Below are 15,163 nucleotides of genomic sequence, written 5' to 3' on the forward strand. Positions count from 1 at the left end.
GAGGGTCTGTGCCCTCCTGCTCTCCCACTTAACCCTGAGCGGACACTGGGCGAGCCCTGTCAGTGCCAGGCTCACGGCCTTCTGCCAGCCCTACTCTCCCAAGCTGGCATGCGCTGCTGCTCCTGCCAGACAGTGGAGGCTGCTGGAGGTGCCTTCCCCTCCCTATCCCTCCCTCCCTCTGGCTCTCCCTGGGCTGCCACTCCTGGTCTCCCCTGCAGGTCGCCGAGGGGCCTGCTTGCCATCCATCAGATGCTGGGTTGACTCCCCGTAGATGTTGCCACAGCAGCCCCTTCTTGTCCAGGTCCTGCTCCCTCTGTACTGCGTCTCCCCCCAGCTGCTGGCAGCCTCTGTGCAGTTAGCTGGAGCCCAATCCCGAGAGCAGAAATGTGGAGATGAGGTTGGTGTGTCCCCTCCAGCTTGTCGTCCTGGCTGTATCTTTGGCTTCCAAGCAGAGCTGGGGTCATCATGGGTTGTTTGGGCATTTTCTGGGCATCATCAGAATCGCAGCGGCCTCTGGTGTCTACACGTGGTCGTGGTGGTGTCAGGGGGAAAGGGTCATTCTGACTGCAGCCTGCTGTGGCTTGGCCGAGTCCCCTGCCCAGGACACAGCAAGGCGGCCCAGCCCTGGAGACCTGGGTGCACGTCCCGTCCCCTCTCCTCCACCCCGGCTCAGAGCCCTGCTTCTCTGTGCTTAGGTTTCTCCCATGTCACAGATGTTCAAGGCATTTTCTTTCTTTTGTTTTTTTTTTTTTTTTTGAGACGGAGTTTCGCTCTTATTACCCAGGCTGGAGTGCAATGGTGTGATCTCGGCTCACTGCAACCTCCGCCTCCCAGGTTCAAGCGATTCTCCTGCCTCAGCCTCCTGAGTAGCTGGGATTACAGGCATGTGCCACCATGCCCAGCTAATTTTGTATTATTTTTTAGTAGAGAAGGCATTTCTCCATGTTGGTCAGGCTAGTCTTGAACTCCCAACCTTAGGTGATCCGCCCGCCTCGGCCTCCCAAAGTGCTGGGATTTCAAGCATGAGCCACTGCACCCAGCCTCAAGGCATTTTCTTACACTCTCCCCGGTTCTGTCCTTTCTGGCATTCCCAGTTCACAGACGATGAAGCTGAGGTTTAGCTCGCCACAGTGACTTGGCCAAGTCTCAGGCTTGCAAGGGGCAGAGCCTCCCTGGGGAGCCCGGGACTCACTGGCAGGCCATGTAGGATTAACCGTGGGTCCCTCGACTTCATCCTCGGTAGGTTTGTGGGGTTTGTTCTCTGGCGGCTGAAGGCCACCCAGGGCCCCTTCCTCCGTCCAGCCCCAGCCTCTGTCCGTGGTGCTGAAGTTCATGGCAGCCTCTCTTTCCTTACCTTTGCTGGGGTGAGGGCTCGGGGAGAGCGTGTCTCTCAGATCTCCTGAAGGGCGGTCTCTTGAAACTGGCCAAACTCTGACACCCTCAAGGGGACGTGGACATCACCGTCTGATCTCCACCTCCCCAAAGGACCGAGGCCGAGCCTGGGAGCCTCGGCTCCAGGGCCCAGCATCTCCTCCAGCCTTGAGAGCAGGCTCCCAGCCAGTGGCTGCGTCAGTATTCCCGGAAACACCCGGGTTCCAGAAAAGCAAAGAGCACAGAGGCCCTGCTGCCTGGCAGCTGGCAGCGCCGCTGACTCTGGAGGCTTAATGGGCTAAGAGGTTTGGGAGCAGGGAGGCTGGTGGGCAGGGGAGAGGGAGTGGGGCTTCCAGGAGAGGGGGAAGTGCAGGCAGCCTGTTGGAAGGGGTGCTTCCCAGCTGGATGTCAGAGGGGTCCCCACCTCCCCTGTCAGTGACCGTCTCCCCCTCCACTAACTGTTGGATGTGCCTGTTTGGAGCCACTCTCCTGGGAAAAGGCAGGTCATCCCCTCTTGACAGTGCGGCCTGAAAGGGCAGAGTTGGGTTGGGGGCCTCCCAAGACTATCCAGGGAGGCCTCCCGCCTTTGCTGCCCCCTCATTCTCTTTCCTTCTGCCACCCTTTCCTTTCCTTCTCCCTGCCTCCCTCCCTCCCTCCCTCTTTCGTTCATCCTCCATCCCCGCCACTGCTGTTTCTTGAGCTCATTTTTTATCTCTCCGGTTCTGTCTTCATCTCATCCCATGCCTCTCCTTGCTCACCCCGAAAACAGTTAACGGCAGTCCTGTGCATGGCAAGCCTCGCACGCGCGGGGGATCATGGCAGTGCTGCCCGGCCCCTCCCTGGGAAGGGGCTGTGGAGGGCTTCTCCAGTCGACTTGCGTCTCTAAAGGCTACAAGGAAACCGCTTTCTCCGAGGGGCAGCACCTCTCTGGTGGGGTGCTCTGGTTGTAAACGCCCTTATCTCCATATAAATGGGCCATTTTCTGCCTGTACAGACAGGAAACTAAATCAAGGAAGCCAAGCTCAAGAGCTGCCTAAATTACCTTGTCTTGTATGGAGAGGAAGCGGCCAGGATGGGGTGGGAGTGGGGGAAGGTGGGCTTGTGCCATCCATAGCAGTGTCTGCAGAGTCCGCACATGGAGAAAACTGTGATGTGCATGCTGCATTAATTACAGGTTTCACCTGACGAACGCAGTTCCATGGGATGTGAACTTAAGCAGAGAGCTGTGGTGCTGGGGCCTGAGATGCAGCGGCCCTTCCCTGGCTGGGGCCCTTCCCTGGCTGGGGCTCTTCTTCTCTGGCTGGGGCCCTTCCCTGGCTGGGGCTCTTCTTCTCTGGCTGGGGCCCTTCCCTGGCTGGGGCTCTTCTTCTCTGGCTGGGGCCCTTCCCTGGCTGGGGCTCTTCTTCTCTGGCTGGGGCCCTTCCCTGGCTGGGGCTCTTCTTCTCTGGCTGGGGCCCTTCCCTGGCTGGGGCTCTTCTTCTCTGGCTGGGGCCCTTCCCTGGCTGGGGCTCTTCCTGTGCACTTTGCTTTTTGACTCTGGGACCACATCCTCCACCACCAGCTCCTGGGTCCATGCCCCATCATGTAAAACTAGTTCAGCCTTCAAAGTCCATAGAAGCCCGATGATGACTGAAGTGGAGCCTGAGTTCACCCGCAGGGCTGCTGGAGTGGGCTGAGCTGAGCTTGCTGATGGAGAAGCCTGCTCTCACGAGAGCCTCACCTCGCCTCACCTGCAGGCTCCACTGCTTCCTTGGCGTAGACCCTGGGGACAAGATGGGGTTGCCCCTTTGGCTGGGCATTGGGGCTGAGTTGTGAGCAGTGGCCTCTGATGATGAGTGGAGTGACCGATCCCCTAGGAGGTAGCTCTCAGGGCCGTCCTGCCGCCCAGGACTCTGGATGTTCCTGGGGCCTCTGTTGCCCTCACTGTCCCCCTTCTTTTCCAGGGGAGCAATGATGAGCTATCAGAGAATGAAGAGGATCTGGAAGAGAAGTCGGAGAGTGAAGGCAGTGACTACTCCCCGAATAAAAAGAAGAAGAAGAAACTCAAGGACAAGAAGGAGAAAAAAGCCAAGCGAAAAAAGAAGGATGAGGATGAGGATGATAATGATGATGGATGCTTAAAGGTAACTGTGGAGGCCTGGCTTGGGGGACAGAGCAACATCCCCCTTTAAGGGGGCTGAGTCTCTTGCCTATATGTTCTTTGTGTGTGTGTGTGCGTGCGTGTGTGTGCGTGTGTGTGATGGAGTCTCACTCTGTTGCCAGGCTGGAGTGCAGTGGCGTGACCTCGGCTCACTGCAACCTCTGCCTCCTGGATTCAAGGGATCCTCGTGCCTCAGCCTCCCGAGTAGCTGGGACTACAGGTGTGCGCCACCACGCCTGGCTAATTTTTGTATTTTTAGCAGAGACAGGATTTCACCATGTTGGCCAGGATGGTCCCCATCTCTTTTTTTTTTTTTTTGAGACGGCATCTCGCTCTGTCACCCAGGCTGGAGTGCAATGGTGTGATCTCAGCTCACTGCAACCTCCACCTCCCGGGTTCAAGCGATTCTCCTGCCTCAGCCTCCCGAGTAGCTGGGACTACAGGCGCCCGCCACCACGCCCAGCTAATTTTTATACTTTTAATAGAGACGGGGTTTCACCATGTTGGCCAGGATGGTCTCGATCTCTCGACCTTGTGATCCACCCGCCTTGGCCTCCCAAAGTGCTGGGATTACAGGTGTGAGCCACCGCGCCCGGCCTCCATCTCTTGACCTCGGGATCCGCCTGCCTTGGCCTCCCAAAGTGCTGGAATTACAGGCGTGAGCTACTGTTTTTTTTTTTTTTTTTTAGAAGGAGTTTTGCTCTGTTGTCCAGGCTGGAGTGCAGTGGCTCCTGCCTTAGCCTTCTGAGTAGCTGGTACTACAGGCACACATCACCACACCCAGCTAATTTTTGTATTTTTAGTAGAGATGGGGTTTAGCCATGTTGGCCAGGTTGGTCTTGAACTCCTGGCCTCAGGTGATCTGTCCGCTTCGGCCTCCCAAACTGTTGGGATTACAGGCGTGAGCCACTGCACTTGGCCTGTTCTCTGCCTTCTGACCCGAGAGCCTGAGTCCGGAGGGCCAGAGTGTTCTTTCTCACCTGACCTGCAGATGGGGCTGTGAGTGCGTGTGCTCTCGTGTGTGCGTGTGTGCATGCACAGTAAGGATGGATGAAATTTAGGGCTCAGTGGCAGAGATCGTGCAGCATCTTGCTGATGTACTGGCTGCTCTGCCAACAGCTTGCCCGCACGAGTGAGCAGCTATTTCTGGGGAGAGTGATAGATAGTGTGAGCTCAAGTTTAGTGTCAGGAACCTCTTGCTTGGAGCAATTCGGGAAAATAAAACAACAAATGGAGTCTTTGCCGCAGGAAGTGCTGGACAGCTTTGTTTATGGTAGAAAGGGAACTTGTGTCCTGAAATCCTGCCCAGGCAGGCATTCCCAGAGTCTCATGCTGCACGTGGGGCAGAGCAGCTACAGAGATGGGCCAGGTCTCCCCTGGGCCCGGCGTCCCCAGAACATGGGAGATGATGTGAAGGAAGCCAGGCCTTTATGGTCATGCTGAGGTGCTCCGGAGTCTCAGAGGCTGCACCCTGGGGCTCCTTGGGGAGGTGGAGAGGCCAGGGGTGAGGCTGGTGGACAGGCAGTGGGTAAGTGACAGTGCCATTCAGGAACACTGTGCTCCCTTTGTTCTTTTATGAGACACCAAGGCTCAGTTTGGGCTGGCCGCGGATTTAAAGATAAACGCTCTGTAAATATTAGTACAGTTGCTGTTGGGTGAGGCAGAAATCATGAATGTGAATAACTGAAGTTGGGAGGTGCTGGAGGAGGAGCGATTCTTCCTGATGGTGTCCTGACACCTGGGGTGATTTTATGAGTCAGTGGAGTGTTGTGAGTCACCGGAGACTGATCATCGCTGTGGGGCTGACGGTTCTGAAAGCTTCACTTAAGGGAGTGATTCAGGGTCCCTCCGTAACAGTGTCAATCCCCTCGCTCACCTGCTGCTCTGCTGTCCTGGGTGGGGGTCAAGGGGTCCGTGTGCCATCAGGAACAGCTGTGTGTGTCCACGGGGGCAGGTCAGCCACAGAGGGAGCCCCCTGTGAGGAATTCTCTGAGCTGTCACAGAACAGGAGGCAAGAATGGGCCCTGGAGGCCTCCCGCAGCCTGGACGGGCAGACTGGTTCTCAGTGCTGGGAGACGCTCAGGGCAGCCTTCTGTTGCAGGAGCAGAAGCCCAGCTCCGGGGCCTAGGCAGTAGAGGGACGTGTGGGATCAGGGCCCTGAGAACTAAGAGGCAAGGGGCCTCGGGGTTGTGGGACCCAGTGGTGTTATCAGAGGCTGTTTCTTTGCATCATTCACTCTGCCTCTGCTGTGGCAGTGTTGGGCTCAGGCCAGGCACCCTCGTGGCTGAGCACTCTTGTGGCTGAGAATGAGGGCAACAGCAGCTCGGGGCTTCTTGGCTCCTCCAGCAGGAGGGAGAGCAGGCCTCCCGTGTCCAGGTATGCAGGCAGGAGACCAGCATTCCCCCTGATTGGACTGGCTTAAGACATGACTGGCCTGACCAGACTTTGGCCTAGGAGTGGTGTGTACTGATTGGCTTAATGTATCAGGTTGGGTGGGGGCAGCTCAGGGCAGCTGGGAAGAAGTGGGGTGTCAGGGAAGGAGGAAGAAGGGTGGGTTGGGTGCTAACAATTGCTAACACATTTTGACACACTCTGTTCCAAGAACCTGCACTGTTGTTCTGTTCTGCAAGGCAGTGTGCCATTATCTCCATTTTACAGATGGGGAAACTGAGGCAGGAAAGTTAAGTAACTTATCCACCTCTCACCACTGGTATGTGGCAGAGCCAGGATCAGAACCAGCCCATGCCCACAGCCAGCACCTCCCTTTCTGAGCCCCGCCAGCCTGGGCCTGGTCATCTGGTCACCTGACCCCTGGGCTAGCTCTCTTGAGAACTCACTGTGCCCCCGGGATGTCCCCCCACCCCAGGCCTCAGCAGTAATTGGATCCTCTCAGGGCTGTGCACCCAGCTGGCCCATTGTCCCATGCCCCTGCCCCAGCAGAGTGCACTTTCCTTTAAGTGGAAACTGGCAGTGGCCTGTCCTTCACAAGGGCTGACGTGGCTATACCTGGCACCCTGGGGAGGCCTCATGTCTTTTTCTTTTTTGAGACAGAATCTTGCTCTGCCACCCAGGCTGGGAGTGCAGTGGCACCATCTCGGCTCACTGCAACCTCCGCCTCCCGAGTTCAAGTGATTCTCCTGCCTCAGGCTCCCAAATAGCTGGGATTACAGGCACACACCAACACACCCAACTAATTTTTGTATTTTAGTAGAGACAGGGTTTCAGCATGTTGGCCAGGCTGGTCTCTAGCTCCTGACCTCAAATGATCTGTCTGCCTTGGCCTCCCAAAGTGTTGGGATTACGGGCGTGAGCCACCACCCCCGGCCTGGAGGCCTCATGTCTTTCTAAAGTGGCTTAGGCAGCCCTGGAGCCCTGTACCCTCATCAGGGACATCTTCCCGTCTTCAGGCCACTGTGCTGTCCTGCTCTCCAAATCCCCAGAATGCAGTCCCCCCAGAGGGCAAGTTCTGTTATCCTGTCCTGGTGTCCCGAGGCTGGTCGGGCAGCCCTATCTCAGGATGGGGGCCTGGTCTCAGGCATCCGGTCTCCTTTCCCATACCTGGCTGATTTCCCTTTCTGGAGGTTCTGGGCACAAACATGGCCTCTCCCCAAACCCTGATGTCGAACACTTGGCCTGCACTCCCCATGGGCTGGCATCTGAGAAGTGGCACAGATTGGGGGCTGCAGGGCTGCGGGGCTGCGGGGCTGCGGGGCTTGAATGTTTCCTAGGGTGGGTGAGAATGGTCTGGTTACGTTGCAGACACAACCCCTCATCTTTCCCCTGTGCCAAAGCCTCCTAGGCAGAGACCCTGGGGATGGGGGTGCAGGTCAGAAGGCCCCTCAACAACTTTACCTCTGGCCTGGGTCTCTGTAGGAGCCCAAGTCCTCGGGGCAGCTCATGGCCGAGTGGGGCCTGGATGACGTGGACTACCTGTTCTCAGAGGAGGACTACCACACGCTGACCAACTACAAGGCCTTCAGCCAGTTCCTCAGGTGGGCGGGGCACCAGGGCTGTTCTCGAGGCCCGCACATCCTCCGGTGGTACCCAGTCGGGAGGGAGGCAGAGGAATGAAGCCCAGGCACCTGGGGTAGGGGTGGGCTCTGTCAGACCGACTCAGCAACCTGGGGGAGCTGGAGGGAGGGGGCAGGACCCCTTCATGTTAACAGACCGCCAGGCCTTCCCTTGTGGGCCCTGCCCCTCAGCCCTCGAGTCTCTTCCCCTTGGGAAAGGTGGTTCCAGTCTTCCCTGGGGGGTCTTTCACCACCATGGCCTCTAAGCTCTTGTAGAGGTGGGACGGAGACCCCGAGACCCACTGTAGCCCCCCTGTGGCCCCACAAGTCTTGCAGGGCCTGAAAACCCAATGAGAAAATCACCAACTGTGTGGACAGGAGGTTGGGGTGTTTTGGGGGTGGGCTGTGGGTGTGGACAGGAAGCTGGGGTGTTTTGGGGGTGGGCTGTGGTCAGTGGGTTTCCCGCCTAGTTTCTCTAATCAGGAACCTGGGGCTGCTGCCATAGATCGCACGCGTGGCAGAGGGTTGGGCCCTGACGGGGGTTGGGTGGGTCTCTCATCTCAGCTGGCCCTGCCCTCACCCTCCTGCCTCTCCCCCTACAGGCCACTCATTGCCAAGAAGAACCCGAAGATCCCCATGTCCAAAATGATGACCGTCCTGGGCGCCAAGTGGCGGGAGTTCAGCGCCAACAACCCCTTCAAGGGCAGCTCCGCGGCAGCAGCGGCGGCGGCGGTGGCTGCGGCTGTAGAGACTGTCACCATCTCCCCTCCGCTAGCCATCAGCCCCCCGCAGGTGCCCCAGTCTGTGCCTATCCGCAAAGCCAAGACCAAGGAGGGCAAAGGTAAGGCTGGGGTTGGGTGGGCACCTAGTCCCGCTGGGGAAGAGGTCCCTCTCAGACCCTATAGGAGAAGCCACGGGGCAGGGAGGGGCAGCTAGGGTGCTCCTAATCAAGGGCTCTGTGCCTGTGTGACCTTGGATTGCCCGGTCCTTTCTCGGCAGTGAGGCAGCATCGTCGCCTCTTTTGTGCCTGACTCCCTTTTTGGGGTTGGTGGAGAAGCAGAGGCGATGATGTGGGCAGAGGTTTGGGAGATTTGAGCCTGGCCAGCCAGGAGGTGCCCCCGATGTGGGCCTGGAGGGAGGGTGGGACCAGAGGTACGCAGAGTGGAGCCGCTCCAGCCCGGGTTTCTGGGAGTTGGCAGGCTCTTGGGTTTGAGTCTGTGCCGTTCCTGGGGAGGAGGAGGAGGCCACAGTTGAGCCTGTCTCTCCTTCTTGTCTGCATACCCACTGTGTGCAGGGTTGTTCTCCAGGCCCTCGGCCAGCTTTAGGATCCGGGAAGCAGGCAGGAGTTGGAGGGACTGGGCACGGCCAGGTCTCGCTTCCCAGGGAGGCTGTTCTGGGACAGGTCTGGAAGGAGATCGAGATCCAAATTCTGCCTCAGTGGCAGGGCGTCTGGGTGGGGAGGATGCGGGCAGCAGAGGCCCCCTGTGACTTGAAGGCCCTGGGGAGGGAGCTTTCTGGGTGCAGGTTTCTGGCCTTTTGGAGGTTGGGGACATTGATCTCCCCAGGGCTGTCAGTCACCTGCAGCTCAGCTTTCCTGGGTGCCCTGATTTGTTTTTTGTTTTGTTTTGTTTTGTTTTGACAGACTCTCACTCTGTCGCCCAGGCTGGAGTACAGTGGCACGATCTCTGCACACTGCAACCTCCGCCTCCTGGGTTCAAGCAATTCTCCTGCCTCAGCCTCCTGAGTAGCTGGGATTACAGGAGTGCACCACCACACCTGGCTAATTTTTTGTATTTTCAGTAGAGATGGGGTTTCGCCGTGTTGGCCAGGCTTGTCTCAGAACTCCTGACCTCAGGTGATCTGCCCATCTCGGCCTTCCAAAGTGCTGGGATTGCAGGTGTGAGCCACCGCGTCCGGCTGATTTGGGTTTTGATGGAAGGGGCTGAGGGAGCTCCGGGGATCCCTTCTTTCAGCCCCAAGGAGCTTTAGTTTCTGGGGTTCTGTGTCTGGCATCACCATGCCAAGTCTCTGAAGGGAGCCTGGTGGGTGAAGTGACAAGAGTCAGAGTCTGTTCCCTGTCCTGCTCCATCTGTCTGGGCCATCAGGATCTTGGGAGGGGCTCCTGGCCCGCCCCTGTCTGCCCAGCCTGCCTTGTTTTCTCGTTTCTTCTCGGGCTCCAGCTGCTGAGCTATCGATTCCATGAGCTGCTTATTCAGAGCTTGGAAAATTGAAATAGATTTTCCGCGGCGCCATGGAGGGTGCAGCTGGGCTCCTAGCTCCATGTCCGTGTGTGTGGTGTGGTCAGAGGAGGGCCTGGGGAGAGGCTGCCTCTGTGGGGTGTGCATCCCTGCCTCCAGGCCCCCCTTCCTTCCTGGGTCATTACTCCCCAGGTAGCTAATTGCCCTGTGGCCAGCTCCATAAAAACAGCCTCAACCCTGCTGGCCCTTGCTGGGGTTGACTGGCAGAGGTGGGGCAGTCTTGGGTGGGACCAGCATTGCCTGGCTGGCAGGTGGGAAAAGGCCTTTTGGCCCCAGGACATCCTTTGGGGGCTCAGGCATGGACCACAGGTGGGCGGCTGTGCCTTCAGTGGCTCTGCTGGCTGTGGGAGATGGCTAGTGCCTCCTTTCAGTGGTTGGAGACAGTATAGGGGCTCCTCCCAAAAGGGCCAACATTTCTGTGGGTGGTGGACAAGGGGCAGCAAGGCGGTCAGGGCAGCCTCTGGTCAGAGCCGTCGTCTGGTTTTTGCCTCACTTGCTGTGTGATTTTAAGCAAGGGGTTTACCTCTCCAAGCCTCAGGCATCTCATCTGAAAAGGGGTGATGGTAGAAATGACCCTTTCCTTATTGGGTAACCGAGAGCTCGGTGAGGTGATGGCAGGAAGCAGGCCACCGGTGGTGGCAGTGGTTGGCTATCATCACTGCTGTTTTTCAGGGCCTGGAGTAAGGAAGAAGATCAAAGCCTCCAAAGATGGGAAGAAAAAGGGCAAAGGGAAAAAGATGGCCGGGCTCAAGTTCCGCTTCGGAGGGATCAGCAGCAAGAGGAAGAAAGGCTCCTCGGTGAGTGTGTGCGTGTGTGCACGTGTGTGTGCGTTTGCGTGCACGTGTGTCTGCACATGAGCATGCAGGGGCCAGGCGAGGGCCTTCAGTTCATTACAAACTAGCTGGGGCAGGTCACACCCCTCCCCTATTCTCCTTCCATCCTACATGCAGGTGTGCTGGGCCTCAGTTTCTCCATTTGTGTGATGAGGAGTTTAGATTGAATCCTTCCAAGGGCCCTTCTAGCTTGGACTCTGGGCAGGGAGTGCTCCCCTGGCTCACCCTCCTGAATGGGAGCTCAGTCCTGGCTCCTGCTGTCCACAGCTGCAACTCCATTTGGGCAGGAGGTGGAGGAATCTGTTCTGGTGGGGCCTGGCCGCCCAGCACCCAGGTCTGCTCTTGAGGGGAGTAGTTGGGTGGGGGCTGGACCCTAGAGAAGTGGTATGTGGGCAGGATCAGGCTGGCTGGAGCCCCAGTTACCTCCTCCTGTCCTCAGGGCCAGCTCTGGGCCCAGGCTCAGACGCTAAGCCCAGGTCTTACTCAGCCTTGGGGCCCCCTTTTCTCTGTGAGTGTGAGGGGCATTCGCCCTCCTCACCCCCATAGGTAGCTGCCTCCCTCACCTCACCGCAGCCCTGCAGTGGGGTGGAGTTGGAAGCTCTTTCCCTGCACCATGGCAGGAGCCAGTGTTAGGTCTGGAGGGGAGCATGGAGAGAAGGTGTGGCCCACCCTGGAGCTGACGGTCCAGTTCAGCTTAGCAGATATTTGTTGAGCACCTACTGTGTACCAGGCCCTCTGCTCAACCATAGTGGGCCGTGGTCCTGTAGCACTCGTCACCTGGCAGGCATGTTCGCTGGTGGAGAGCCCGTGATGTACCTGTCAGACAGGACAGGCCAGACCTGGCACACAGGCAGCCACAATAGGTCCAGTAAAGGAGAGATCTGGGAAGACTCCTTGGAGGAGGTGTCCCTAGGGCTGCCCCTTGAAGGATGTTTAGGAGTTTGGCAGGATGGAGGGCAGGGCCTGGGGAGCTGTTCAGAGGTGGAAATTGTGGGAAGTGTCTGAGGCTGGAGAGCAGGGCTCTGGGTGGGTGGTGGGACATCAGGCTGGACAGGTAGGCTGTAATGTGAGGTTTTCAGCTGTGTGGGGGGCTGAGGTGAATCACAGGGAGCACTGTGTCTCCAGAGCCTCTTCTGTGCTTTGTCCCACCCCACACTGCCCGGGCCAGCGAAGCCTTCTGGGTGAGGCCCTGGGATCACAGGACCCTGTCTTCCCCTGCAGAGTGAAGAAGATGAGAGGGAGGAGTCGGACTTCGACAGCGCCAGCATCCACAGCGCCTCCGTGCGCTCCGAGTGCTCTGCAGCCCTGGGCAAGAAGAGCAAGAGGAGGCGCAAGAAGAAGAGGAGTATGACTCGCCTTCCAGAGGGTTCTTGGCCTGCTGGGTGGATGTAGCAGGGCACGAGTAGGACTCCCCATCTGGAGGGTTCTCAGCCTGCTAGGTGGATGTGCGGGGCATGGAACCTCCCCATGGGAAGCAGGGGGAGGGCACCCTCATGTCTTAGCCAGGTGGGGCCCCTGTGTTTCCCACACGGCCCTGGTCTCTACTGTCTGGGGAGAGGCATCCTGTCCCAGTGAGGAAAGAACAAGGAACCTATGGTGGGAGCTACCCCAGGGCATTTGCATTAGCAGTGTGGTGACTGGAGAGGGAAATGCTTCGTCTCATCGCCATCCTCCATTCAGTCACCCCCCAGCCACTTAACGCCAATCTGTCCCCTCACCTTCCTTCCCATCCCTCCTTCTCCCTCCTTCCCTCAGTCCCTTCTTTTTATCCATCCATCCTTCATCCATCTAGTCCTTCATTCATCATCCATCATCCATCCATTTGTCCATCCATCTGTCAGCTATCCATCCACCGTTCATCCATCCATCCATTCATCCGTCCTTTTGTTCATCCATCCACCCATCCATCCGTCCGTCTTATCCATCCATCCATCCATCCATCCTTTTGTCCATCCATCCACCCATCCATCCATCTTTCCATCCATTCATCTATCCATCCATCCCATCCATCCATCCACTTGTCCATCCATCCATCATCCATCCATTTGTCTATCCATCCATCATCCATCCATCCATTGTCCATCCAGTATCCATTCATTTGTTCATCCATCCATCCATCCATCCATCCATCCATCTACCAATCTATCCATCCATCATCCATTTGTCCACCCATCCATCCATTTGTTCATTCATCTATCCATCCTTTTGTCCATCCGTCCATCCGTTTGTCCATCTATGCATCCATCCATGCATCCATCCTTCCATTTGTCCATCCATTACCCATCCATTTGCCCATCCATCCATCCATCCATCCATCCATTTGTCCATCCATCCATCACCCATCCATTTGTCCATCCATCGTCCATTTATTTGTCCATCCATTCATCCATCCATTTGGTTTATCCATATATCCATCCATCCTTTTGTCCATTCATCCATCTGTACATCCATCTATCCATCCACTTGTCCATCCATCCATCCATCCATCCATCATCCATCCATTTGTCCATCCATCATTCATCCATTTGCCCATCCATCCACTCATTTGCCCATCCATCCATCCATCTGTCCATCCATTTGTCCCTCCATCCGTTTGTCCATCCATCCATCCATCATCCATGCATTTGTCCATCCATCATCCATCTATTTGCCCATCCATCCATCCGTCCATCCATCATCCATCCACCTATCCATTTGTCCATCCATCCATCATCTATCCACTTGTCCATCCATTATCCATCCATTTGTTCATCCATCCATCCATTTGTCCATTAATCACCCATCCATCCATTTGTCCATTCGTCATCCATCCATCCATTTTTCCATCCATCCATCCATCCATTTGTTCATCCATCCATCCATCCCTCCATTTTTGCCTTCATCATCCACCCATCCATTTGTCCATTCATCATCCATCCATCCATCCATCCTTCCATCCACCTATCCATCCATCCATTTGTCCATGCATCCATCCATTTGTTCATCCATCAGTCCACCCATCCATTTCCATTTGTCCATCCATTTGTCCATTCATCATCCATCCATCCATCCATTTGTCTATCCATCCATCATCCATTTATCCATTCATCTTTCTACCCATTCACCCACTCTCCTACCCTTCCTTCCTTCCTTCTTTCCTTCTTTTATCCATCTTCTATCTCCTCACCCTTTTACCACCTCAACCATCAGTCTATTCACCCACCCACCTTTCCATCCACCCTCTATTAGGCATCTACTCTGTGCCTGTCTGGCCTGGGGCGATGCAGTTGGTTGTGTGCTGGGAGTGTGGATGAGGCCTTCCATGACTGCCTCTCCCCTACCCTAGTTGATGATGGTGACGGCTATGAGACAGACCACCAGGATTACTGTGAGGTGTGCCAGCAGGGTGGGGAGATCATCCTGTGCGACACCTGCCCGAGGGCCTACCATCTCGTGTGCCTGGACCCAGAGCTGGAGAAGGCTCCCGAGGGCAAGTGGAGCTGCCCCCACTGTGTAAGCCTTGGCAGAGCCCCGGGCTGGGGGCGGGGCCTCGCCTGGCTCCCCACCCCTGTGCCCTCATCTGGGGGCAGAATGCGGGGAGATGCTGTGGGGGAGGGAGGGAGTCGGGCCTGGTGGAGCGGGGACCCCGCCCAGGGTGCCTCCACCTGGCCTCCTCCCCCAGGAGAAGGAGGGGATCCAGTGGGAGCCGAAGGACGACGACGACGAAGAGGAGGAGGGCGGCTGCGAGGAGGAGGAGGACGACCACATGGAGTTCTGCCGCGTGTGCAAGGACGGGGGCGAGCTGCTCTGCTGCGACGCCTGCCCTTCCTCCTACCACCTGCATTGCCTCAACCCGCCGCTGCCCGAGATCCCAAACGGTGAATGGCTCTGCCCGCGCTGTACTGTGAGTGTTCCGCCCGCCCCGCGCCGGACGCCCCGCCCCACCCCAGGAACAGGCCCCGCCCCCAGGGGAAGGCCTGCCCTCCTCACAAGGCCCCGCCCCTGCCGGCTCCGGCCCCGCCTCGGTAGCCGATCCCGCAAAGCTTCGACCGCGCCGCTCGAGGCCCCGCCCACTCTAGCTTCCCCGCGCCCTTCTCCGCGTCTGACTCCCCTAGAGACGGGAGACATGAGTGTTAGGGAAAGGCAGACAGGTGTGGTGATCATGCCAACACCGCGACCACTGTTCAGTGACCACGTGCTCTGCAAGGGCTCCACATCCGTTACAGTGTCCTTTAACATTACTGAGTATTCTGGCACGAGGCATGTTACTCCCTTTTTAGATGAGAAAACTGAGGCTCAGGGAAGCAGAGTGACCTGCCTGAGGCCACACAAGGGCAGAACTGTCCACTCAGATTCAGGTTCCTGGAGCCACCCCAGACCTGGCTCCTGTTCCAAGGCTGGGGATAAGGAGAGGGCAGGAGGCTCCTAGGGCCAGAGCCTCAGTTTCTACAGGAAGAGGGGCACCCCCCCATCCGTCGCCCCCCAATCACAGTAGACATCGGAATGCCCCTTGCTCTGAGCTGTCTGCCCTGCCCCCTGTGGAGCCAGATCCCCCACCCCTCAGGTCCTGGG

At 57.4% G+C, this 15,163-nt stretch overlaps 1 protein-coding gene across 4 annotated transcripts in view; it reads left to right on the forward strand.

The window, feature by feature from the left end:
* The window catches only part of CHD5 (chromodomain helicase DNA binding protein 5), a 79,142-nt gene that overhangs the window by 17,146 nt on the left and 46,833 nt on the right, over positions 1–15,163 (forward strand). For all 4 annotated transcript variants that reach the window (XM_054441787.2, XM_054441808.2, XM_054441784.1 and 1 more), the window contains exons 3-9: positions 3,315–3,494; positions 7,385–7,503; positions 8,124–8,362; positions 10,452–10,576; positions 11,834–11,957; positions 13,938–14,104; positions 14,274–14,495. In XM_054441787.2, coding sequence (XP_054297762.1) covers positions 3,315–3,494; positions 7,385–7,503; positions 8,124–8,362; positions 10,452–10,576; positions 11,834–11,957; positions 13,938–14,104; positions 14,274–14,495 — 1,176 coding nt within the window. The remainder of the gene's footprint in view (positions 1–3,314; positions 3,495–7,384; positions 7,504–8,123; positions 8,363–10,451; positions 10,577–11,833; positions 11,958–13,937; positions 14,105–14,273; positions 14,496–15,163) is intronic.

This window comes from Pongo pygmaeus, chromosome 1, assembly GCF_028885625.2.
Source record: "Pongo pygmaeus isolate AG05252 chromosome 1, NHGRI_mPonPyg2-v2.0_pri, whole genome shotgun sequence".
NCBI classification, from domain to species: domain Eukaryota; kingdom Metazoa; phylum Chordata; class Mammalia; order Primates; family Hominidae; genus Pongo; species Pongo pygmaeus.